General features: G+C 40.7%; 1 protein-coding gene across 1 annotated transcript in view; it reads left to right on the forward strand.

Annotated features, from left to right (window-relative positions):
- Positions 1–3,641: 3,641 nt before the first annotated feature.
- TMCC3 (transmembrane and coiled-coil domain family 3) overlaps positions 3,642–26,420 on the forward strand; it is a 134,672-nt gene continuing 111,893 nt past the window's right edge. The window contains exon 1 of the mRNA XM_042467360.1: positions 3,642–3,969. Within this exon, the coding sequence (XP_042323294.1) occupies positions 3,766–3,969 (204 nt within the window). The 5' untranslated portion in view covers positions 3,642–3,765. The remainder of the gene's footprint in view (positions 3,970–26,420) is intronic.

Consider the following 26,420-nt stretch of genomic DNA (forward strand, 5'->3'; position numbering starts at 1 on the left):
ACAGTGTAGATGCACCCTTAGGGAACTAGGTATGTTTAGCTTGGAAACAGGAAGACTAAGAGGTGATATGATATCTATTTTTAAATATCTGATATTTAGAAGACGGAGCAAGCTTGTTTTCTGCTGCTCTGGAATCTAGAATCTGAACTAATTAATTAAAATTACAAACAACAAATTACATTGTTAGGCATTCCTTTGAAACATTAGGAAGAACCTCTGGACTGTAAGAGCTGTTCAACACTGAGAAAACTCTTCTCCGGATACTCATCAAATGTGTCTGTGATGGTGGTGGGACCAAGAGAAAGCCATCACCTGAAGATCTTAAAAGTCAGGCAGGAGATACAATAGTGTAGGCTCCAAACATATAGGGCTTAAGGTCTCTTTGAAAGCTGTCACAACTCCCCTGATACCTGGGGACTGGAGTTTATTGAAGGTGGTATCCAACATCCTCAGAAGGTTCACAAGATACTTAACCATGAAATAAAAGTAAATTATAAATGTATCATACATTTTAAAAACTACAACCAGCTGGATGCTTTGCTGGGATAGGACCCACAAATAGAGTAGCATTTACTTTAGAATAGCTATGCACAGGATCAGGCCATCAGTATTTTTTAGCATATTGTCTCTCTTTTGAAGGGCATTGGAATAAATATCACATGCTTCCTTGTAACAGCATTGACACTATGGATACTTGTCATTATGTTGCCTCCAGATAGGGTTCATATGACTTTTCAGTAGAGAAACACTAGAGCATCAGATACTCTTCTAATCATTTCCTCAAAGCGGTAATGCAAAGAAAAGAAAAGAAAAAAATTGCTATGGCAACAAAGCCCTCTTTTGCTCCGGTCCGACCAATTCTGAGTATAAAACAAAGTGGGAATACTGGAACACATACTGACCATCCAAATTAGGAAGACAGGGGTTCGGCTGATAGCTATTAAGCTAGACAAACAATACCAGCAAACCATAAGCATTTTAGTGTTGCTGCTATTAAACCCTCTGGAGCATGTTTCCAAGAGAAATGCTAGTTTTTGTGGTTGGAAGATTATGGCAAGCTTTGTGCCATGTGAGGGCCAAATGGCCCTCCCTTAGGTAAGACAGCACCTTGTTGCACTGTTCAGACAACTGTTTATTTGTTCTGCTAATATACTAATGCTCCAAATAATTCAAGGTGACATGTACAGTCTTTTCCCACCTGTCCTCCTCTCAAGAAATCTGTGAGGTAGGCTAGGCTGAGAATGTGCCTTTAGGTGGCACCTTTTGGACTACTCTTGCGAATAGTCACTGTGCTAATCTGTATACTGTATTAAATTTCACTATTTCTCCAGCAGCAAATAATGAAGAGCACAGAATGGAGAGAGATATTTTACCTGTGCCCCCTAATTTACTTGGGTGTCCCTTGGGGCAGGGCAGCAGAGGATCTTGTCTTGCAAATAGTAAAACTCACTTATCGTAAAACTCACTTATAATAATGATGATAATAATAATCAATATTTATTTATATCCCACCTCTTCTGACTGAGGATCAAGACAGGTAACAACAAAGAAAATACAATATACAACAATATTTGTCTGATTGGCTTTTGGACATGGAAGTGAGGAGTGAGGAAATGTGCCTTCTTGCCTTTTGCTATTGGAAACAAAATGGTTTGGGTTGTCCCTGATAATACTTTATTTTTATATGTGTAGTCCTCCTTATCTGAAAGTCAAAGTTCAGTAATAGGTCACCACATTGAAAGCTTCCCATTCATATTTTTATTTATTAATATAAATATGCATAGATATGAAAGCCAGAGTGGTGTTATGGTCTGAGTGTTGGGCTAGGACTCTGGGAGGCCAGGGTTCAAATCCTCACTTGTACATGGAAACCTGGTAGGTAGCCTTGGGCGTTATACTCTCTCAGCCTCAGATGAAGGGAATGACAAACCTAGTCTGAAGGTATGTTGCCAAGAAAACCCTTTGAGGCAGTCACCATATGTCAGTAAACTTGAAAGCACATACCAACAAAAATATGTACATGAGTGCATCCATTTAGATAAAAAGGCAATTGAAAGGCCTGTTTGTATGTTCAACTATTAATGTGCTCTTATGTATAGTTGTGGTGATTTAAAGAATCTAATTTACATTCATAATACTGTACTGTATTCAGAACAGACAACCAATGGGAACAAAAAACTAGTCCATTTTAAAAATACATACAAATAACAAAATAGAAAATGTTAATATAAGCAGAACTAGAATGCACACTGTTTTACAAATAACACCAGTTTGAAGGTGGGAGATCAATGGGGGTGTGTGTGTGTGTGAGAGAGAGAGAGAGAGAGAGAGAGACCATGAGTTACCACACACAGACCCTAGGGACACCACTGCATCAGAAAGTGGTGCAGCCTCCTTCTTTGGAGGTCTTTAAACAGAGGCTGAATGGCTATCTGTTCCCACCTGGTCAAAAGTGCTATTGAACTCAAGGAGACTCACATCTGAGCAAACATTCACTTTTAGTCATACATTGCTCAATATCCATTTTGTGTAACTTAATGGAGTTCAGATTTTTCAAACAGAGTTCATGATGGAATACACAGTGTAAATAGAAAGTATTTAGGGTGACATTTGTTTGTCTTCTAATTTCTTGACTACAGCATGGATGTGTGGGACTGGTTGTGTTTAGGGTGACATTGGTTTTCCTGCTGTTTTCATGGCTATAACTGTGGATGTCTGAGACTGCTGAGTGTAACAGCATGGGCTGGAAACCATACTTTTTGAGGAGAGAATTAGGGAGTTGGTGATGTTTAGCCTGGAGAAGAGAAGGTTAAGAGGTGATAGCCCTGTTTAAACATTTGAAGGGATGTCATATTGAGGAGGGAATCAGCTTGTTTTCTGCTGCTCTAGAGAATAGAACCCAGAACAAGGGATGCAAGCTAGAGGAAAAGAGATTCCATCTCAACATTAGGAGGAATGTCCTGATAGTAAGAGCTGTTTGACAGTGGAACACACTCCTCCTTCTTCATGGGATTTTTAAATATTGGGGCTGGATGGCCATTTGTTGGGTGTGTGTGTGTGTGTGTGTGCTTTGGTTGGGAGTTCCTGCATGGTAGATGGAAGGTTGAACTGGGTGGCCCTTGGGGTCTCCTCCAACTCTATGATTCTATTCTATGAAATAGCTTTGATTAAAATGGACTCACTTTCTTTGGAGGTTTTATAAACAGAGGCTGGATGGCCATCTGTTGGGGTGCTTTGATTGGGATTTCCTGTATGGCAAAAGGGAGTTGGACTGGATGGCCCTTGGGGTCTCTCTTCTAACTCTATATTTCTATAAGGTGCTGATATACTTGAATTGTTTCTAGTATGTATATTAGTGTTACTTGTTTTGTTGCTTTGATTGGGAGTTCCTGCATGGCAGAGGGGGAGTTGGACTGGATGTCCCTTGGGGGTCCCTTCCAGCCCTGGGATGCTGGGCGGTCGTGAGGGAGAAGAGCAATGGGGAGGGCTGCGGGAGATGGAAGTAGACCACCCCCTTTTCCCTCTGACACAGAGAGAGAGAGAAAGAGAGAGAGAGGCATCCCTCTCCCTGCTTCAGCTGCTGGAGGCTGCCAGGCGCTGAGTCCCCTCTGCCTGCTGCCTGCTGCCTGGCCCAGCGACCCTCCTCCTCCTCCTCCTCCTCCAGCCATTCCCTGGCCCCCGTCCCTGGCTGCAGCCAGGCTGGCTCTCGGGGGAGCCCCTCTGCGGGTGCCAGGCTCCGGGCTGGAAGCGGCTGCCTCTGCGGGCATGCAATGTGCCCTCCTGGGGCTGGCCAAGTCCCCCAGCAAGAGAGGCGGCCTTGAATGGCCCCGGAGGGAGCAGGAGGAGGAGGAGGAGGAGGAAGAGGAAGAAGAGGAGGAGGAGGAAAGGCAAGGAGGAGGAGAGCATCCCCTTCCTCCCGGCGCCAGGAGCCCTGCCCGCTCCTTGCCCAGCAGCAGCATGTTGCGGAAGGTAAGGAAGAGGAAGGCGAGGAAGAGGAGGAGGAGGTCCTGGTCCCGGTCCCTTCCCTTCCCAGCCCCAGCCAGGGGGGCCTTTGGGTCTGGAGGCTTGGAGGGAAAAGGCCAGCCAGGTTGGAGGAAGGAAGGAAGCAGCCCTGAGGGGCATTCAAGGGACTGGGCAGCCTGGGGAGAAAGGGGTCCTTGGGCGCCTTTGGGGCTCACTGAGAGAGAGAGGTTGGGAGCGGGAGGCAGGCTTGAGCCCACTTCCTCAGGTGCATTTGGGGGAGTGGGAAGCCCAGGGACAGGCTGGTGGGTCTCTCCCTGGGCTTTCCACTCCACCTGAGGAAAGCATCTGAACACCTCTTCACCAAACGCAACAGAGGAATGCAGCTGAATGTATTTCTACCAAATGTATCTCAGGAATGCATCTGGATGCATCAGAGGAAGTAGACTCAAGCCTAGGAAAGCTCAGGCTAGCAACATTCGACCCAGTTATCTGAGGAATATATTTGAGAGGAGTGCATCTGAATGTATCTCTGCCAAATCCATCTGAGGAAAGCACCTGAATGTACCTCTACAAGATATATCTGGGGAATGCATCTGAATGTACTTCTACCAAATGTATATGAGGAATGCATCTGACAGCATCTGAGGAAGTAGGCTCAGGTCTAGGAAACTGCATGCTGCCAACTTCTTTCTCCCAGTTCGTCTCCAACGGGCTGCCAGATCCCTTTCCATTGCTCCTCAGGTAAACCTGTCTCCCAGGTGAGGGCCCTTCGGAGGACCTGTGTCTCTGTGTGTGTCTTTCTGCCTGTCTCAATCCTTCCAGAGCATTTTCATGGTGGATGTATAAAATCCAGCCCAGGGATGCTCCCTCCACACGTTTTGAGCATTTATTTCATGCTCAAAGCAAAATCTGGCCTGGGGACTGTTCTCGCCGGGTTCAGTCGGAAGAGGGTGCTCTTTTCCAGCTTATGGCATCCCGGTTGGATGCAGCCCTGGAGTGATTAGGGCCACAGGCTAGATCAGGGCGAAGCGCACATCCCTCTGGAATCAATGGCCACATTCCCATTGATGCGAAGTGCACTGCTCCTGCTAAATGTCCAGCTGTGGACTGTCCTACACTTTGCTATGACAGAGACCAAAAAAATCACACTTCCACAGCATTCAGTCTACAGGATTCACACATTTCTTGCAACGTGTGTATTGTGCATTTTGGTTGGCCCCGTAAAGGTGTTGCTTTGGTTTGGTGGATTTTGTTTGTTTGGTATTATTGGACTTTGCTATACGGCCAACATAGCTAGCCCAGATATAGTTTTGTGGAAAGGGTTGTTAGCCTCAATCACTTCTTCATACATCTACATGACATGATGGTGGGAAGGAGAACTATCCTGAGCTTAACAGTGTTTTGTGGCACACAGAGGCGAGCACTTCCTTGTATCTGTGATTTTTGTTACACCATCAGAAACTACCACCATGTAATGTTAGTTCATACACTACACCAAAGTGTGTGCTGTGTGAATGTGTGCAGGGAGGTAGGGTTTTGTTTTTGCTTTTAACTTGGCTGTGCTTGATTTGGGAAGAAGGATAATCCAAAACTGAGATTTGAAACAAAATGTTGCAGCATGGAGTGCATTGTTCAGGAGCCCAGCCATGCCCTTTTCTAAAATGGCCCATACAATCCATTTCCATTTAAAAAAAATTCCCCTTCTGCAATATTAAGGCCCTGAACAGACAGGCCAAAATAAAGCTGCTTCGGGTCACTTTGGAGATATGCTGTTAAATGTCACACATATCTTAAGAGGCCAGAAGCTGCACCAAAGCTGCGGTCCAGTCCTTAAGACTAGAACATGGCTTTGGTGTGGTTTCCAGTCTCTTAGGATACATGCATCATTTAAACAGCACACTTCCAAAGTGACCCAAAACACCTTTATTTTGGCCTGTTTGTTCAGGCCCCAAGTCACTATTATGTGACCTTTGAGCATGCTTTGTTTTTCTTGACTAGGTTGAGGTGCCCCCCCCTTTCCTTTCATATAGTTACATCTACATCAACATCTACATCTACAAAACCTTGGGATCCCTCACAGTGTGCTGCTATCTCATTTATTTGTGGCCATCCTGTGTTTTGCTGATCCCAGTTTGCTTACACTCCTGTCAGCATTCTGCTGCCGAGATTGCTGTTGAGGAGTAATAAACCATCTCTTATTTCAAAAATTAAAATGCCTGAGACATTTAGTCTTATTTTGTAAATGCTTAATATTTTGACAAGAGAGTTGAAATTTTTCAGGCAAGCAGGGTTTTTTTAAAGCTCAAATGTTGCTTTGTTAAGGAGTTTGAGATGTGCCCTGAAGCCAGGGGATGCCCCATATGCTCTGTAGAGCTGAAGAGTTCGACAAAAATAGGCTGTGGCAGTTCTTGTTCTGTTATATTCTGGGATTTTTTAAATTTATTTTTTTGAGGTAAGGCCTGTGCTGTTCATCTTATCAGTACAGCGGGTATTATTTTGACGTAAAATGCCACAAAATAATAGGCACTTGGCCATCCAGAAAATTGGCAGCATTTCTGTAAATATTTTCAGCAGGGAATTCATGTTCCCCGGGAATGGTTATTTATCCTGTTATGGCATTGGTGCAGTTTTCTTTGTCCTGTGAACTTGATTGCTGAGGAAGTCTGTTGAAGATACCATAATTTTTTGTTATACATAATGTGTCTTTAATTTGACTACAGTGGCTATTACTGTGCAGTCCTTTGTTGTTGTTAACTGTCTTCAAGTGGACTTATGGGGACTCTACGAATGGGAGACCTCCATATACTTCAGCAGTCCTGCTCAGGTCTTGTAGACTCAGGGGCATTTCATCCTTGAGTGAGTCGTATCCATTTGGAATGAAGTGTTCCTTTTTTCCTACTTCCTTCCACCATACCAAGGATTATTGTCTTTTCTAGTGAATCATGTCTTCTCATGATATGTCCAAAGTATGACAGTCTCAGTTTAGTCATCTTGGCTTCTAGGGAGTGTTCAGACCTGATGCGGTCTAGGACCCATTTATTTATCTTCCTTGCAGTCCACAATATCCCCAAAACTCTTCTCTAGCACCACATCTCAGGTGATTTGATTTTCTTCCTATCAGCTTTTTTCACTGTCCAGCTTTCCAGTTTCTATGTATATTTGGAAATATTTGTACATTTCCAAATATGATGGCATAGAGTAGACAATCCTAACTTTAGTGTTCAATAATACATCTTTACACTTTAGGATCTAGGATTCTGATTTCTTGACTGCAGTCTTCATTCTGATTAACGAATGAGCCAAGGTATGAAAAATCTTTCAGTGTTTTCATCAGCTGCTTTAAAATTAGGTAAATCACCTGTGGTCATTATTTTTGTTTTCTTAATGTTCCAGTGTACATGTAAATGTGTCTTGGCACTTTCTTCCTTGACTTTCATCAATTGCTGTTCCAAGCCTTTGCTATTTTCTGCTAGTAGTATGGTATCATCTGCATATCTTAAATTGTTGATGTCCCTTCCTCCAGTTTTCATACCTCTTTCTTCTGAATTTAATCCTGCTTTGCATATGATATTTTGGATGTACAGGTTAAAAAACAAGGTGATACATTGCACCGTTGTCTATTAGAAACTGTTCTTTTTCTCTGAATTCTGCTCTAATAGTAGCCTCTTGTCTTGAGTACAGGTTATGCACCAGGATAATCAAATGTTATGGCATACCCATTTCTTTATGAGCAATCCATTTTCATGATCTGCACAAACAAAGGCTTTGCTATAATCTATAAAGCACAGGCTTTATATGCTATGTATTATCTAGTGTATGTTTACAATATGATTACATCTTTCTTTCTTGAATTCAGCTTGGACATCTGGCATTGTCGTGCCATGTATGTTAAAAAATTTTGTTGTAAAATTTTGAGCATCACTTTGCTTGCATAGAAAATTAATACAATGGTCCTGTGGTTACTGCACTTCTGGGTGTCTCCTGTCTTTGAAATTGGAAGTGCATCCATTTATCAGCCACTTATTATTTTTGTTGTTGAAGATTGTTCTCAGCTTTGTCAGGCTAGAGAGTCCTCAAATGTAGGCAAATGTATAAAGTGCAGCAATTCACAAAATTATAGCCTACAACAGGGACTGGTAGTTGTGGACTACATTGCGGGGGAGGGAACCTGGGAGACATCTTCCTTGCCATGCTCACCTATTACCAAAATATTTTTGGAAGAAAATTACATGCTAAAAATGAGCCCCATCCCAGTTTGACTTCCTAGTTAGAAAATGGTCCAGTCTAAAAATAAAAACAACATGGGAACTTGTTATAGGGCACTGGGAGCTTCAAAAGTGGTCTTGGACAGTCACACTTGACTTTCCACAACCCTGAACTGTTTCTTAATAAGACAAGAAACTCCAAACCTAAAGCCTCTATAGTGATGCATACCCAACATTTCTAAAAATCTTTCAAAGAAGAAATTCCAAAAAGTGAAGTAGGCCACATAAAGTGGGACACATAAAATCCCTATGGATGTGTCACCTGGATACCAGAAGTGAGCTTTGGGTACAAAGCAGCACGGAAACATACACAGGTATTGGGGGGGGGGGGACTGGGAAGTTGGATGTATGGAACAGAACGGGGATGGGGGGAAACTGAACTGCAATGTGATTTGCTAATTTTGAGTGCCTGCTAACAATTCCATACTTGTTAAACACTTCTGCTGTTTTTATTGTGTATTTACAGCCGATGCTGTTACACTCAATAGTCTCAGACATCCATGGTTATAGTCATGAAAACAGCAGAAAAACCAATGTCACCCTAAATACAATCAGTCACAGACATCCATGCTGTAGTCAAGAAAACAGAAGAAAAACATATGTCACCCTAAATACTTTCTATTTACACTGTGTATTCCATCATGAACTCTGTTTGAAAAATCTGAACTCCATTAAGTTACACAAAATGGATATTGAGCAATATATGATTAAAAGTTCATGTCTGCTCAGATGTGAGTCTCATTGAGTTCAATGGCACTTATGACCAGGTGGGAACCTGTGGCATCCAGATGTTGTTGGACCAAACTATGATTATCCCTCACCATTGGCTATGTTGTCCAGGCTTATGTGAGTTGTAGTCCAACAATATCTGGAGGGCTAGAGGTTTTCCATCTCATGGTGTAGCACTGCAGTAGAAGTCTATGTTGCCCTTGCAGCTATGAGGTGCTTTTTTGATGTTATGTGCCTTCAACCTTAACTTTGGGTTTTCTTGGCAAGATTTATTCAGAGGATGTTAGCCATTGCCTTCCTCTTAAGTTGAGGAATTTGAATTTTCCACAGTCATCTAGTGGGCTTTTATGGTTGAGAGGAGATTCAAGACTCTAGTCTTATGGAGTTCTCATCCAGCACTCAAACTATTTCATTATTACTATGCATTATGGTTCACAACATTATGGTTTAACTGCCTGAAATTGTTTTGTATTGGGTCCAATAAACCCTTGTGCCCTTGTCCATCTTTGTATTCTAACATTTGCTTGGAGGTAAGTGTGTAAGGTTAGACACTTAAGGCCCTGAAACTTTCCCATGCACAGCTGAAGCTTTTCACCACTGTTTGCTTTTATAATCTGGTTGCCATGGATTCCTGCACTTGAAGTAATGTCAGTTGCAATCTCTGAGTCAACCTGCTAGCACAACTTACTGTGTTGATGACTCTTGCAAAGTTTAAATAATTGAAAGGGTTATATCTCTAGGGCTTCAAGTCAGATAGAAGAAATCTCTTATACTGAAGCCAAGAATGGTCACTGACACCAGCTATCTGATAAGCAAGGTTGCTTTGATGAACCTCTTTTTGCCCTTTGCTAAGCCAAAGAATGAGGTCTGAGAAATCCTTGAGCTATCATTAAAGGGTTGTTGCTGTGTGGCAGCTCTCCTGTGCCTCTGTTGTTGTTTAGGTAGCCACAAATTATTTCAGTTAACATTTTTGTAAGTCCATGATTCAGTGTGTCTGTGTATAGACTAACAATTGGATTTATCCCAGTGGTGTGCAATGAATGAGTGGCCCTCCAGATATACAGTAGCTGGACTGCAGCTATCTCTCCACACTGTAGTTCACAGCACACCTGTGTAAGTTGCCCATACAGTACCTAATGTAGCCCATTATATTTAATTATGACAGTTAGCAGAAATGTGAAGAAAGACCTGTTGGGGTGGAAAACAGATTAGTAGGGTAGCAGCTGTCTTCTTCCATAGTGACAACTGATATATGGTGAATAGTAGCACAATTTTTCTTCTTCTTTTGGTGTCACCCTAATTCAAGGTATATGACATTCAGTTATATCATCACAGTTGCATGGTTGGGCTTGGAACTGGATCAGTCATTTTTCACTTGTGTTCATATGTGAATAACCTTTGTACAAATAAACTAACATACAGGTTGTTGAATTTAGAGACATAGCTGTGTTAGTTTGGAATATCAGTATGCAACAGTATCTTGTAGCACCTTTAAGAGTAACTGTGCAAAAGAAGTCATAGCATAAGCTTTTGTAGACTTGTCCATGGAAGCTTATGCTACAACTTCTTTCTCATAGTTACTCTCAAAGGTGCTACAAGATCCCTTTGCATACAGATTGTTACTATCATTAAATACCTTCAAGTTGATTCCAGCATATGGTGACCTTCTGACAGAGGGTTTTTTTGCCCATATTATTTATTCAAAGATGCCATTGGCTCCTTTTGAAGTCTGGAAAGTATGACTTGCCAAGATCACTCAGTGCACTTTTATGGTTGAGGGGCAGGTGGAACCTTCATCTCCCTAATCCAGTATTCAAACCACTGAACCATGCTGACTTTAACATATGGTTAAGGATGGGTTATTTCATTGCTCAGTTTATGGATTACTTTATCTCACTTAGTGGTTTTAAGCACTATACAGCACATTTGTGTGAGCCCTATTTAATTTAGCTAGTGTAAGTAAAATTCTGGAGCCAAGGGGATACCACAGATGGACCTTTTCATTTCTTCCTCAGTGCTCTGTCAAGCATCAGTACTCAGGTTGTTGAAATTTCCATGCTGAAATGTAAGCCTTCCCAAGCGCCACTCTGCTTTACGGTGATTCTAATAACACTGTTCAGAGACATTTCTTTAAGAAGACCAATTAAAAGTAGGATACTATCATTGTATATTGTAAAATACAATTGTATATTGTACTATAATTGTATGTTGTAAAAGGACTCCTAGTCCAATACTCAAACCACTGCATCATGCTGGCTCTCCAAAAAAGATGTTCCTACCATATTTGGATCTTCTAAAGTACTATCAAAGATTTTAAAAAATCTCTTTTGAATTTGTTCACAATTTTTTCCTGGTGCCCACTTTTCTTGTTGCTTGCCCAAGATTATCCAGTGGGTTTCCATGGCTATGTGGACATTTGAACTCTAGTCCCCAAGAGTCATGTGCTATCACTAAAATTATTATAACAGGCATGCTTCCTCAGCCTTATTTGCTTTGAACTTTTAAAACATCCACCATCTAGCCATGCATTTGGGCTATATCATAATATAACACCCGGCTGATAGATGGTTTTGGAAATTTCTTCATGCAGGATAATGTTTTGTTGGCAATGATACAAATGTGTGTCTTTGGGAGTGAGTGAGATGTAGGTGATGGTTCTTACAACTAAATCTAGGAAGTCTACATCTTAGTGAGCACAGACATTTTTACATTTGATCCATGAGACTGATGCTTGTGGAAATGTGAAGGCGAAGGAGAAGAAGCCTGCTGTGAAGAATTTGCACAGTACTTTGTAGATAAAATTGCTCAGATCTGTTCTGACATGTAGCTGATATAGATTCAGTAGATGTGAGTCTGGCCTCTTCTTGTCTAATAATAACAGGCCCATCCCCCAATTTGTACAGACCAAAGTTGTGGTTAAGTTTATTGGAGAGGTGAGAACCACAATGTGTGTACTAGAGCCCTTCTTGACTTATTAAAAGTAACAGGAGCAGGGGGGTAGGCTGGTTGCATTGGGGAAGGGATGTTCGGTATATGAAGTCAAATTCCAGTATGTTGAAAGGAGGCAGTTCTAAATCATCTGTTAAAAACAAATAACATTCATTGAAAACCTTAATCCTGGATATTTCTCAACCAGTCTAACATTACATTTTTGGGCAAGGCACTAGAGCACATGCTTCCCCCACAGTTTCAGGTACTCCTGAATGAAATGAATTATCAAGACACAGCTTTGGTCAACCTGGTTGGACAGTTTTGCTGTGAATTGGACAGGGAGACTATGTTCATGCCAGTCCTTCAAGAACTTTCAGCAACTTTTGTTACCATCAACCATAGTATTGTTCTAGGGTACCTTACCAGAATGTGACTTGGAGATACTATATTATAGTGGCTCCATTCCTTTCTGAAGGGGCAGACCCAGAAGGTGCTGCTGGAGAATTCCTATTTCACTCCATGGCCATTGGCCCTTAGAAGTCTGTCTTGTTCCTCATGCTAGTAAACATATACATGAAACCACTGGGAGAGATTGTCTGGAGTTTCAGTGTTTGGTGTCACCAATATGCTGATGACATTCAATTCTATTCCTCCTTTCAATCAAACTTCAGTAAAGCTTTTTTTTTATTATTCTAAACTGATGCTGGCATTAGAGGTGGATTGGATGGGACTCAATAACAATAGAGGAGCTCCTGGTCAGCTGAAAGGCAGATCAAGGGATGAGATTTCAAGTTATGCTGGATGGCACTGCACTCTCTCTGAGGACATAAATTGACAGTTTGGAAGTAGTTCAGATTCAGCCTTGAGCCTAGGGCTTCAGATTTCTGTAGTAGCTAGGAGCTCTTTTGCAAAATTAAAGCTAGTGCACCAATTTCACCCATTCCTGGAGATGTCACATTTGACTGTGGTAACACATGCCTCATGGGATTTATTCCAAAAAACTTTTGAGAGCTGAATGTATGTAAATGTGTTCTATATGGGGTTGCTTTTGAAGAAGGTTCGGAAACTCCAGTTGGTTCAGAATGTTGTAGCCAGATTGTTCATTGGAACTTGTTACAGGAAACATAGGACTTCTTCACTACAAGAGCATCATATGCTACCCGTCTGTTTCTAGCCATAATTCAAAGTGCTGGTTATGCCTGTCAAAGCTCTGTACAGCTCCAGTGAACAATCTGGCTCCCAGCTATCTTATAGATCTTATCTTTCCATGTGAGCTGAGATCTTCAGGATCTCATGCCTTGGTCCCACCACCCTTACAGGGACATCTGGTAGGAATGTGGGAGAGGGCCTTCTTGGTGGCTTCTTACTGCTGAGGAGGCAATCCCTCTTGGGAAGAAGAAAGGGGATTTAAAGTGCTTTCACCTCAGGAATTCACACACCGTTCCCATTGAAAGCAAGACTTCTTGTGTTTCCACACCTCTAATTTTCTTTTCTCCTGATTTCACTCTCAAAGTCGCTGTCTTTGTATTTTTCACTCCCTCAACCTCAAAACCCTTCAAACCTCATCACTCCATATACAGTGGAACCTCGCCATACGTGGGGGATCCATTCCGGATCCCGCCGCGTATTGTGATTTCCGCCTATGCTCGAGCCCCATTGTAAACAATGGGGCTCTTGCGCGGTGGCACGGCGGTGCGGGCGCACACGGGGCGCAACGGGTGTACGCACCCATTCAATTGAATGGGACGCGCTGCCCCTTCCGCCCCATGCGTGCGCCGCCGCTTGAGCACATATGCTGAAGGCTGCATATGGCGGGCGCGCGTATGGCGAGGTTCCACTGTATGTTCCTCCTTTTCACCACCGCACCAACATAATTGACTTTCCAAATCCTCCACTCAGCCATCCTCATCATCTAATAGCATATCAATCTCCCCACACCACCAGTTGTTAAAGTTTTCCCCCTGGCTCTCTTCTGTCTCACTGTCTCCCTGTCACACCAACACTGTGGGCTTTCTGGATCCCTTTTTCTGCTGTCTGTACCGACTTCAGCTCTAAGACTCTGCTGCTTCACCAAAAACCCTTTCCCCCTTACTTTAACCAGACCTCCATCAAGTTTACTTCTTACAGCCACTAAGAGGCTGTGATGACCACCCCTAAGGGGTGGTCTGCAGCCACCTCCAGCTGTGTTGGATTGGGGCTGCAGCACCCACACACCGTGGTCCCAATCTGGCTTTTCCAGGGCACAAAAAGGAGCCCCCCAAATGGATCCTTTTTGCATCCTACAAAGGGCACAATAGCCGTGGCACTGCAGCTTTAAGGGCTCCTCTGATGCTGTGTCATGTGGACGCAGCACCAGAGGTGTGCCATATCACCACGTGTGGTGTCACACCACATTGGGGCAGAGTCGGGGCATGTGAAATGTGGATGCCATGTCCTTACTCTGCCCCCAGGCCAATCTTTATGGCCCGTGTGCACAACCCCTACGTCATCATTTAACTCCAATCATGGAACTGGTGCTTCTGATTCCATTCAACTTAATCTCAGATCACTAACAGGTAAATGGAACGGTAATGTGATAAGAAGCATAGCCAACCTGTTTTCAATTCACAGTTGTGTGGTAATGTGATAAGAATCATTGCTGTTTCGGGTATTTAAAAACTTGCAACAGCAACAGGAGGAAAGTTTGTGCGATAATCTCCTAAATCAGACATTGGCAGTCACTGGGACTTGCATCACTGGCCAATCCCTTCGATTTCAGTGCATCTGAAATGTGACTAATTTAGAATGCAACCCACTGTTTCTTTCTAGAGTTACTCCTAGCCATTCGAAGATCACCTAGGCAATGTCATATTTTCAGTAAGAGTGTGCAGTTTAACTACATGATGAAATCACATTTTGAGTCAAGTGGTAGGAAGCACTTCTTTCTGTCTGAGAAAGATGATTCCATGCATTTACTTTTGATAAAGTTTTATAAATGAACGTAGCAATCTTGGTAGAAAAAGGCAGGTACTTTTATTATTCTGTTAAAGGATTGAAACATATGAATAAATGAGCTGTTTTAAAATGGAGTAAAACAAGTAGTGATCTATATTTGGACTAGAGTTCTTGAAGTGATTTATATTTGGACTAGAGACATTTAACATAGTCATAAATTATCAGGAGTTAGATTGAGAGAGGAAGTAAGTAAGTTAGGTAGGTGATCGAATTGTGGATGATAGCAATTTATTCTGGATGTTGAAATGCTTGACATTTTGAAAAGAACTCCACAAGTTTTTTAGTTTAGAGAAGGGAGACTTGAAGGAGGCTTCTAATATTATGATTTTATACACACACACACACACACACACACACACACACAGGGTGCTGAATAGTTCTCAGCCTAACCAAGAAGTGGATGACCTGGAGTTATGATTTCACCCCAAAGTTTGATGCACTTGGCACATTGTTTCCCAAGTTTCTTTGACCCTTTCAAAAATTCTGGTGTCTGGTTACTAAAATACTGCTCTGCTGCTACTATCACTTATGAATCATTCAAAGATTTCCTTCCTTTCAAACTCCTTTTAAGATTTGGAAACAAATAGTCAGATGGAGGAAGATCTAGGGAGCAGGGTAGATGGTCTGTGCACTCAGCTCCCCAAATTCTTCAAAACATCCATCAAAATGCTAGGCCTGGGAGTAAGGTGCACTATCCTGCAAAAGGAGAACACCTTTCTACAACTTACTTTGCCATTTTGACTTCATCTCACTTAACTGGTACAGTAAGTTAGAGTAGTATTCTGTATTAACTGTTTGGCTCTTCTAAAGATTGTCAGTCATCAAAATACTGTACTTTCCTTGTCCAAAAAACTGTGGCTGTGACCTTTCCTGCTGACCTTTGTGTCTTGAATTTGTTCAGCTGTGAAGAACCCAAGTATCCCCACTACAAGGACTGTTGTTTGGTCTTTGAATCATAGTGATGTAACCATGGGGCTTTCTATATTGCCCTTTGGGACGTCCGGAGGACGTCCCATTTTAAAAAAGGGGCGTCTCTTATAGACGCCCCTGGGCCTAGTACGGACTCCGTCCGTACAAGATGGCGCCGGCCCTTCTACAAATGCCGGCGCCATCTTTGCGTATCGGACGCTGAGCGTCCGTACGCGTCGCGTCGCTTGTGACGTAGTGAGTGCGCCCCTGGCGCCTCGCTACGTCGCAAACGCGACGGAAAAAGAAGCTCCATTTTGGAGCTTCTTTTTTCAGTCCGCAGGGGAGCCGTGCCGTATGGAGGCTCCGGCTCTGCCATGGACTAGCCGGCGGCGGCGGCAGACCGCCGCAAAGCGGCGGTCTGTACCCCGCCCATATTTCATCAACAATTCATCATTACAAAGAAATATCACTAGATCACTCAGAATGCTACAGAATCAATTTGGAGCTATCCACTCCATTTTGTTTCTGATCAGCCTTTCGCATGCACTTGACTGACAGCTTCTGCATAGCTCATGAATTGTAAACCCAATGCATTCCCAAGATATCTCTAGTGTCTCGGCAATTGTTTTAGCTGTGATTTGCTAATCTGCTAAAATCAGGTCATGGACAGATTCAACCATTTCAGGAATTGACACTGTTGAAGGCTCCCCAGACCTTGCTGCATCTTTGGTCTCAAAGTCTCCATGCCAGAAGTTGGCACACCAATATTTCACAGTTGAGTATGGCAGGCACTTGTTGCTCAGTGTTTGTATCATATACTCATGGAATTCCTTTGGAGTTTTCTTCTGCAGGAACAGGAACTTCATGACAGTCTGGACATGAAAATTCTTCACTTTTTATTGACATGGTTCTATCAATGATATGGAAAAAAACCCCAGAAATTAGAGTTACGATCCTGCAAATTAGCAGTTTACAATACAGAGGAATACTCTTTCAAGCTACAGTGACAAAATTACACTCAGATTTTGAGAAGTGGGTCAGGCTGAGTACTTTTCAGCATCCCTCATAGAAAATGGATAGAGAGGGACTTTTTTTCTCATAATATTCACAGTGATCCAATTACATTTGTTAGCAATTGTTTCTAAGGTATAATTTCAAAAATTACATAGTGTGCTTATGGAAGTTCTTATAGTTTAGATGTGTAGACTGACTGGTAGAATAGGTCAGTCAACAACTATTCACTGTGATGATGTCTCAAATGGCCCTGTTCATGAACCTTATCTGCCAGATGTTGATGGGACAACTGATGCCTTGCTAGTAAGCTTTCTGGAAGCAACTGTCTAAGTGCTGTTAGAAGTAGGATGCTGGGATATGTGAGACTTTGGTCTGAGCTAACAGTAAGTCTCTTGTGTTCTTGACTCAAGTGTTTCTTCTGTTGGCTGTGTCACAAAGAGAACTTGGCTGTAGTGCTTCATAAGAAAATGCTATATTTGGCAAGAATCATTGGCTGTGTTCTGTAGAAAATTAGAAAAACAAATCATTAAAAAAATAGAGGGCAGGGCTAGTTAAACAGTACATACTGCTGCCTTAAATATTTGTTATTTGTCCTGAAAAAAAGAAAGAAAGGAAAAGAAAATCCTAAGTCTAACAGCACTGATGCAGAACACAAAGGGCATCATGAACTCCAGCCAAACTTTGAAAAAGAGAAGGAAATTTTAGATGAATAAATGCAGTGTATGTGCCTTCAAGTTGTCTGTTGACTTATGGTGACTCCATGAATTTCAAAGGGTTTTCTTAGGCAAGGAATACTCAGTGAAATATTGTGCAAATAGGGCACTTGTTTTCAAAACAAATGGACAGAACAGTGGATGTACATTTTGTCAACTAGCTGAGCTTCTACAAGGGCTATAGACTTATTTGTTGTTGTTGTTGTTTTTAAATTAAAGACCAGAACTTGAGAAGTATGGTTTTTGGGAGGAGCACTGCTCAGTTATCCTCCTACTTGCAGTTTCCCACCATGGCTGCTGTGATAACATGCTCAATAAATATACTGTACTGGTATAAATTGTTTCCTGGTATTTCCAGATTATGAAAAGGATACTACAGTCCAGAAAATCTGGAAGCTATTGCAAGCAAGCCCATTACTCTAAAAACCATATCAACAAGAAGATCTTATTTATGCAAATATCAAAAGTGTGATGTTGTGGTTTTGGTGTTGAACTATAATTCTGGAGACCAGGGTTCAAATCCTCACTCAGTCATGGAAACTCACTAGGTGACCTTGGGCAAGTCACATTCTGTTAACTTCAGAGGATGGCAAAGGCAAACCCCCCTCTGAACAAATATTGCCAAGAAAACCCCATGATGGTTTCACCATTTGGTTGTCATAAGTCAGAAACAACTTGAAGGCACACAACAACAGAGTCCATGGGGGTTACATTATCCTTATATTTTTGAGTACCCAAATCTTACAAAATGTCACAAAAACAGCAATGTTAGATCAGCATAAACAACATATATCTGAGTTGCCTACAGGTCCAGGAAGGATCTCTTTTGAGTCCATGCAGAGAGGCCAACTCTGGCAGCTGGACTCTCAATAGGAGTTGTCTTGGCAAGCACTGTAATGCCTGATGTGCATCTGTCTGTGTGCATTAAAACAGATAAATACATTGGGATTCTTGGGGGAGCACCCACCATGACCAACCTGACTCAGATATGCTGGCCTTAGGCTAGCAGATTAGAATGGACATAAGAATAACACATTTCTCTCCCTCCCCATTGATTTCTGTGTGAAGAAAATTAACTGTTCCACATCCAGGGCTGGTGTAGTGTATCCTTCACTATTCTGTGTAAATTGAGTTTTGCTCTTTCAGATTCACAGCCTCTTTCAGAACTCCCTGGGAATGCCTCCTTTTGTGCTCTCTGTCATCTGATGTCTGATATCAAACACTGACATTTGTTCTACCCTCCAGAGATGGAAATGTTGAAAATTCCTATGGGCTTTAGAATGACCCTATAAATAATAATCTATCCTTTTCATTTCTGAGAGTCCTTTTTTAAAAAAAATATTTTAATATTAATATTATAACCTACACACAATAGTATTTTAAAATCTTTTACATAATATCTTTTCTGAGAGTACTGGGTAACAAAAGTACTCAGATTGTACACAATATATGCAGGCGATTCCCTTTTCTTCCATGTAGGCAAACCAACCGTACAGTTATCTGATGAATGTATAGCCTGTTACCTGGCAGACGTAGGACTCCCCGTCTGACACTGCTTTATGTAAAGGCTTTATTTATGATAGTGAAAAGTGGAGTAAGCTAAAATGTAACAAATTTTGATATTATAGGAAGATTTTCCAAGACATTTCATTACAATAATATAGTATATGCTTCAAATTTATAGGAATTATTTTTTACCTACAATACTGTCGATTCAGGAGATGATAATTGCCTTTTTTGTTACCGCTTTCATTGTTGTACATCAATTTGAATTCCAACAGAAAGATTTAGTATTATAGCCTGTTATAATAAAATCTGATAAATATTTTTGCTCCAATTTTCCTTAGTCTGATTCATTCAGAACACAGTGGCATGCTTAAGTAAGTCATATGTGTCATACTGTGATTTCCTATGTTTGTTCTTGTGTGCTATTCTTTGTGTTTTTTGGGTACAGCAATTACTGAAAAGGTTTGGTAGCTTATAGGAGTGCACAGGAATGAGGAGGCTCTGTTTTTCACAGTTGTTCTCACAGAGTTAATTGCATCACTACATAAATGCATTCGTAAAGCTCAGGCTGAAGTGTGACATTTTGTATTAGACAGCGCTAGTCTGGTGTCTCAGCAGGCACATGGACCCTGCTGCTCAGAAGGAATTATAGGTTTGTCTCTCCAGCAAATGTGTTTGGGTTTGCTGCAGTGCCAGTAATCTCTTTTGGGAACACAAGTCTATGGCTGGGTTTGATGGCTTTCTTTGCTAAAAGAAAAAAAAGTAGGTGGGCAGCTATAACTATTGCAGAGAAACAGAAATGTAAAGATAAGCATATTACAGGTCAAAGCGTGCTGTGATGAAGCCCTTTACTTCAAACATTTAAAAATTATTAGTTTATTATTAGTATTATTGTTAATATATAGTAAATGTAATAATTTCATAAAATCAAGCAGGTTGAATATAGCAACTGTGTTACTAAAAATCTGTAATGCTGATTGTAATTTATTCTTCATGGTTAGGGAATCTTCTCAAGATCATTAGATATGGATTCTTCAGTAAACTAGCCCAGCCCTTTGTTCATATGACCAAGTTGTGGGAAAATTATGTATGAGCTACTATATGGTTCCCCAGCCTTCCAGAACACATTTGAGTGGGGTGAAGATGGGGGCACTGTAGCCAGGAAGAGACAATCTCTACACAGATAGAAAGTTCTGACCAGGTGAGGGCAGAAGGAAATGAGTTGGATACAAGTCGGTCTTCTTCCATTTGTGTGGATTTGCAGATGGCCACTTGAAGAACTACAGTTACAGGTAAGCAACCTGTCCTTCTCCACCCTACTTATATAGAAACAACCAGCTGGTTCTGACTGTCCTAATACAGACCTTACTATCATGCATTTCCTAGCATTTTGAGTAAAGTTTTCTGTAAAAAGATAATTTCACTCATTTCAAAGGGAGACACATTTCATTAGAGGGTCCCCCCCCCCCAATGCTCTTCAAAGTTTTCAGCTTTTCAAGTGGAAAAATCGAAAGTATGTCATTGGAGAAAACCGGAAACAGTCCTCCCCTCATTTTCCTGTCTGCCCTCCCCTTCCAGGCCTTCATATCTCCAGTCAGTCTCTATTTATCCCCAGCCAATGTAGTCAGGGGTTATATTTTCTGCAGATCATGCAAGTTTTAGTTTGACACATTTAGATGATACCAATTTGACTGAGGCTCAGTTAATCCAACTGACTAATCAAAATACATTGCAGGTATGTTTTTTTAATTGGTGGCAAGGATTTTATAGCTCTTTCTAACTCATCTGTAGGGAACAGTATTGTAAGACTTCATTCAAAACTAGAAACTGTAAAAGAACTTTAATTTGAATCTGTTAAACTTTGGCCACAAAAAAACTGCACACACTTTGCCAAATTGCTAATGAGGTTAGAAGAACAGAATGAACAGCCAAATAGCTTACGGCCTAACTATATAAATATAATTGGAAACAACCCCCCCCTCAAATGTGGATTTGTTTCAGACTGTATTGTCTAAGAGTTATCAAAGATAAACCATATCAGTGTATTACATATATTTAAATGAACATAAGGCATTCATGTCTCCTTTTAATTCCAAAAGCTCTTTAAACAATTTCCTAATGAGAATAGCATTTTAAAATATGTTCCAGTTATTCATCTTGATCCTGAATATACAAGAGATAATTCACTAACCCGTGTACCATAATAGTCTCTTGAGATTGTTTTGAATCACACAAGGTGTGTGTTCAGTTTACAGGAACTAAATGCTCCTCAGTCTAAGCTTGGTCTTCTGTCATCATTGTAATCAAAATTTTATTAGACTTAAAGGAGCTATCCAGGGTGCTGAACATATTTTGGGAATAGGGTTTAATATTGTAGAGCAACGATTTGAGTGTTAGACTACAACTCTGGAGATCAGGGTTTGAGTCCTTGCTTAGTCATGGAAACACACTGGGCAAGTCACACACTCTCAGCCTCAGAAAACCCTTTTCACCTTAGGGTCACCATAAGTGAGAATAACAGAACAACAAAGTCATGTGACTGTATCACATGAGCCTCAATCTCACCATGGTCTTGCCACAATCGTGTTATTAAAAGAGAACAAAAACATAGCAGGTTTTAGAACTTTTATTACTACACCTCTCTTCAATATTGTTCTTCCCACACATGCTCTTCCTCATTCCCCCGTAACCCTGCCTCCCTACCCATTGTTCATATTCTTTCCTCCTATTTTCACTCCTCCTCCTTCTGTGTCCAAGCCTGCTTTCTTACAATAGTTCTGCATATAAGTTGAACAAGTAGGGTGATAAGATGCAGCCTTGTCTGACTCCTTTGCCAATTGGGAACCATTAACTAAGGGGCTGTACAGACAGAGGTAAGGGGCAGCTGTATGCCACTCCTAGAAGTGCTGCGTTGAGGTTGCGGCAACCGCATGCCATGCCCCCAACCCGGTGCAACCCCCCCCCCCCACAAATGGCACATTCTTTTTACGCCCCTGAAAGAGCATCATAGCTATGGCTTCACCATGATGCTGCGCGCTGTCTAGAAGGGTGCGCGCCATCATGGCGCAAAGGGGGCAGAGCCACTGCTGGTCTGTATTGCCCTAAGTAAAATTTTGGTGTTTTAAGACTGATTTTGGAGTTTTCTTTTAGCACATGCTTTAGTTTATTTACTTAGCTCTTAGAATGGACTGAATGATATTGTGATACAGCTCTTGGCCTAAAAGACAGAAAGAAAACCTTTCCAGTCATCTCAGAGTGATGATTTAAGAATAAAAAACAAACTGCATTGTAAAAAGTATAATAATTTTTTTACCCTGATTATCTAAATAAAGTAGTCTGCACACACACACACACAATAATTTTGCCATGCACTTAATTCATCAGAGCCTGTAATGAATGAAGCAGGACTCATAATAACCCATAGCCTTCATGAATTGTTCATGACAGTATCTTCTTGCTAAGTAATCATTTGACATAAACAGTTAGGCTGAGCATAAGTGGTTTAGATGATTGTAGAATAATAGCACATCTGCTAAGACTTTTTTGTTAGCACAGATACAATAGATACATAATCAAAAAGGCCTTCTTCATGAAACAGAAATGCTTTGTTAAATACATTATCTGGCTCTAGAATGTGCTTTTTAAATACTACAATTAACAATATAGCTCTTCTATAGAGGCAAAATATGCTTCAGACTTGATGCTTGGTTTTCCAAATGTTTTGGGATATGATTCCTGCAGTCTCTTATTGTTGGCTTTGGGGCGGGGGGAGGGTAATGGAAGACATAGGCCCAAATAAAAATAAAAATCTGAGTGCATAATGTTTCCTCATTCTTACTTTTATGAAACGTATGTAAACAGAATAGCAGCAAGTTGTAGAGAAAAGATGAAGAAACAGTTTCATGACTTCACAAACTAAGATCTGAAAAAGATCAGAAGAGAAATTGCCTCATTTGATTTTAAGCAGGCTGATAAATGCTGAAGCAGAGGTGGCACAGTTTTCTCATATGTCTGCACTATACTTTGGAATATGCAATGAAGGGAGAAAAGGCCATTGTTCTGCATGACAGAAGAATTTTGATGTAGAGCTATATCTGAACAAATCTCCCCATCATGATTAACTGTTCTAAGGTAGAACATTTGAACAAGTGGTGCTTCCATAGTTCATGCATTAAATAAAGTAAAATAAATATTTGAGGAGGAAAAGATCACTAGCTTCATTCCATTGTTACCACTCTTTTCACATGAAAGAGTGACTTTCTTGAGAAGAGAGTTTCCTTTATCCATGGAGATATCCATGTGATTCATTCCTTGAAAATGACCACTCTGGATTATGTGAAGGGCTGCCATGGACAGGGAAGACTTCCCTCCTCAAGTTACTCCTCACATGAGGAGCAGAGAGATAGCAAGGTGGGCACTATCTTATCTTTTGTGTTTCCCCTTCATTTTTAGCACCTGGATAGGGTCATCTTTGAATTACTTAGAGTGGTAGTAGTCAGGATTGTTACCACTGATCTTTTGCCATACTTTGGGTTAAGTTATAGTTTCCTGCCACTTTAGAGCTAATGAAATATGTGTGTAACCATATTGCTTTAAAAAATGATTTCTCTTTAAAGTACAAAAGGACCTGCTTGAACAACCCAAACCCTTTTTTGGATTAGAATATACCTGATATTTCAGTCAAGTATTGTAGCCATTTTGGTATGCAAGCTAATTTCATTACATTTTACACTGTAAAACATAAGTGTGCCTGTAAAATATTTTTTATTATTTCTAATGATTCAGTTTATTTTTATTGCTAATTGCTCTTCTAAATTTTCTTTCCCACAGTCATTGATCATAGCCTCTAGTTGGATGGACCAGATGGATAAAATAAAACATCCAAAGGAAGAAATTCAGCAGCATGAGCTGTAATTACTCAGTGAGCTTGTACTTGATTTCACATCACAGCGCTTTATTATCCCACCTGAGGAAGCTTAACATCAAGTTGAGTGCTGAGATTATGAAATAAAAGTTCTGAAATCTGTATGCAGAGCTTCATGCTTCCACTGACAGTTAATTTTTAACTTCAGATTGGTTTATATCACAATCTGTTATGCCAGAATAGAGAATTCAGAGAAGGCAGGTCTTTTCCATTAGTGATCACACACAGTTTTCATGTGAGATACTATATCAAACTAAAGCAAAATCCAAAAATCCTCAAAAGGATAATAAATTTTGTTGGCCATCCAAAATGTTCAAAGAAATTGGGTGAAAGATGTTTAGAAAATCATACAGTCACAGGCCTACATTTTTTATAGATGTTGTCTCTACTGTGATTCAGTTGGTTTGGAGGGATGTCAATGTAAGATGAAGCCACACCTTTCTTGGCCATGTAGGACTGAGACAAAGGCCGAAAAAATTTAAGCTCCATTAGAAGCAGTAAAGTAGTTCCTCTTGGGTTCCAAGTTGTTGACCTGACTTTACTTCATGAAACATCCAGAGTACATTATACGAGCATTATATTAAAGGTAGTCTAGAGATTTACAATAGAACCAAACTATCTGTCTTTCTTCAGTATCATGCACCATCAAATTTTAGCATTACAGAATCATAGAATCAGAGAGTTTGAGAGGACCACAAAGACCATCATGTTCAACTCTGCCATGCAAAAATGCTCAATCAAAGCCATCCAAAGAAGGAGACTCCATCACTGTCTGAAATAATGTGTTCTACTGTCAAACAGCTCTTACTGTCAGGACGTTCCTCCTAATGTTGAAGTGGAATCTCTTTTCCTGTAGTTTGAATCCATTGCTCTGGGTCCTATTCTCTGCAGCAGCAGAAAACAAGCTTGCTCCATCCTCAGTATGACACCCCTTCAAATACTTAAACAGGCTATCACATCACCTCTTAACTGCCTCTTCCCCAGGCTAAACATACCCAGCTCCTTAGGTCTTTCCTCATAAGGCATGGCTTCCAGAACCTTGACCATTTTGGTCACCCTCCTCCAGACAATTTTTTATGAAAAATAACATCCTGAAAGTATGGCATTTATTCAGAAAGATCTGAATAGCAGATAAAATGAAAAATTGTGACCAACATTTTAAAAATGCAGCATTTATCCTTTTGCTTCCTACATATTCTAATTAATGTCATATCAATTTAATCATAGAAGCCAAAGATTTACTATTCCTTGCATTCCCAAGCAGGTAAACAAATAATTTTTTGTAGTAGAAATATGCCATAATTATATTAAATACACAGATTTCTATCCAAAAGAATGGGAGAAGTAAGTGTTATAGTATATTTATGTCTCTTAGTGTAGTGACATAAAACACTCATGATTTGCCTACAGTTTTGATTGCCAGCACTGAAGCATTCTTATAATCATCTTGGTTTAATATTCTAGGTTGTTCCAGAACATATTTCTCAGTTCCAGAATATGCCTCCAGCTGCAACACTGTTATTTCCATACAATTGCTTTTTGAACAAACTGATGAAACTTTATTGCTCTCACTTGCCCAATTTTGCCAGTACCTATTGTTTTTCTTTGCTAAGCCTTCTGCACTGTTATCATCTTGCTGTTCACACACTGATTTACATTCCTGTGCCGTAAATAAAGAAATAAATACAATCTTCTGCTGGAAAGCTATTTATAGCTTCAAAGCAACAACTTGGGATTATCCACAGATGATCACTGTGTATTCTGCCACAGCTGTATGGTACAAGAAAAGTGGATTAGGAATGCAGCATTTAACTGAAAGGAAGAGACAATTTTATTTTTATATTGACTAATTTATATTGCTTGTTAAAAAAAACTTCCAAATAATGCTTGCTCTGTGTTGTTTAGTACCTCTCCCCTTACACATAATTGTGCTGAATGTTTTTGATAATGAAAAATTTTCCCCAGTTGTTTATTGTCCATATAAATCTGATATTTGAACCCATTCTGCAGTTTGAGATTTAGATTTATACCAGGTGAGATGCTGGGTAAACTCACAAGTTGCATCAAAGTATTGGTCACCTCTCTTCTAGATATTACCTGCACTTCTTCATCTATCTTTTTTTCGCATTTAACCTTTTCCCAAATGTCTTTACTATTACTTGGCTACTTTGAGCCCACTTTCTTGTCATCTTATATAAATGTTACATGATAGAATATCATACTTTCTTATGGGGTAGGAAAGGGGAAAGTGTGGCCCTCCAAAAGATGTTGGAGTGTGACTCCCACTCTCTGATCTCTGATCACTATGGTCCTGTTGAATGTGTATAAGGTCTTGGGATAGTAGCCTAAATCCACTTACCCTCATTCTGCCTGTTCAAGCTGCAGTTTGGAGTATTTATTGCAGATTTATATGGGGAAGCACTGTCACTTATTCTTTCATACAGCTAGACTCTGTTGCCACACACAGTTCAA

Source organism: Sceloporus undulatus, chromosome 5 (assembly GCF_019175285.1).
Source record: "Sceloporus undulatus isolate JIND9_A2432 ecotype Alabama chromosome 5, SceUnd_v1.1, whole genome shotgun sequence".
NCBI classification, from domain to species: Eukaryota; Metazoa; Chordata; class Lepidosauria; order Squamata; family Phrynosomatidae; genus Sceloporus; species Sceloporus undulatus.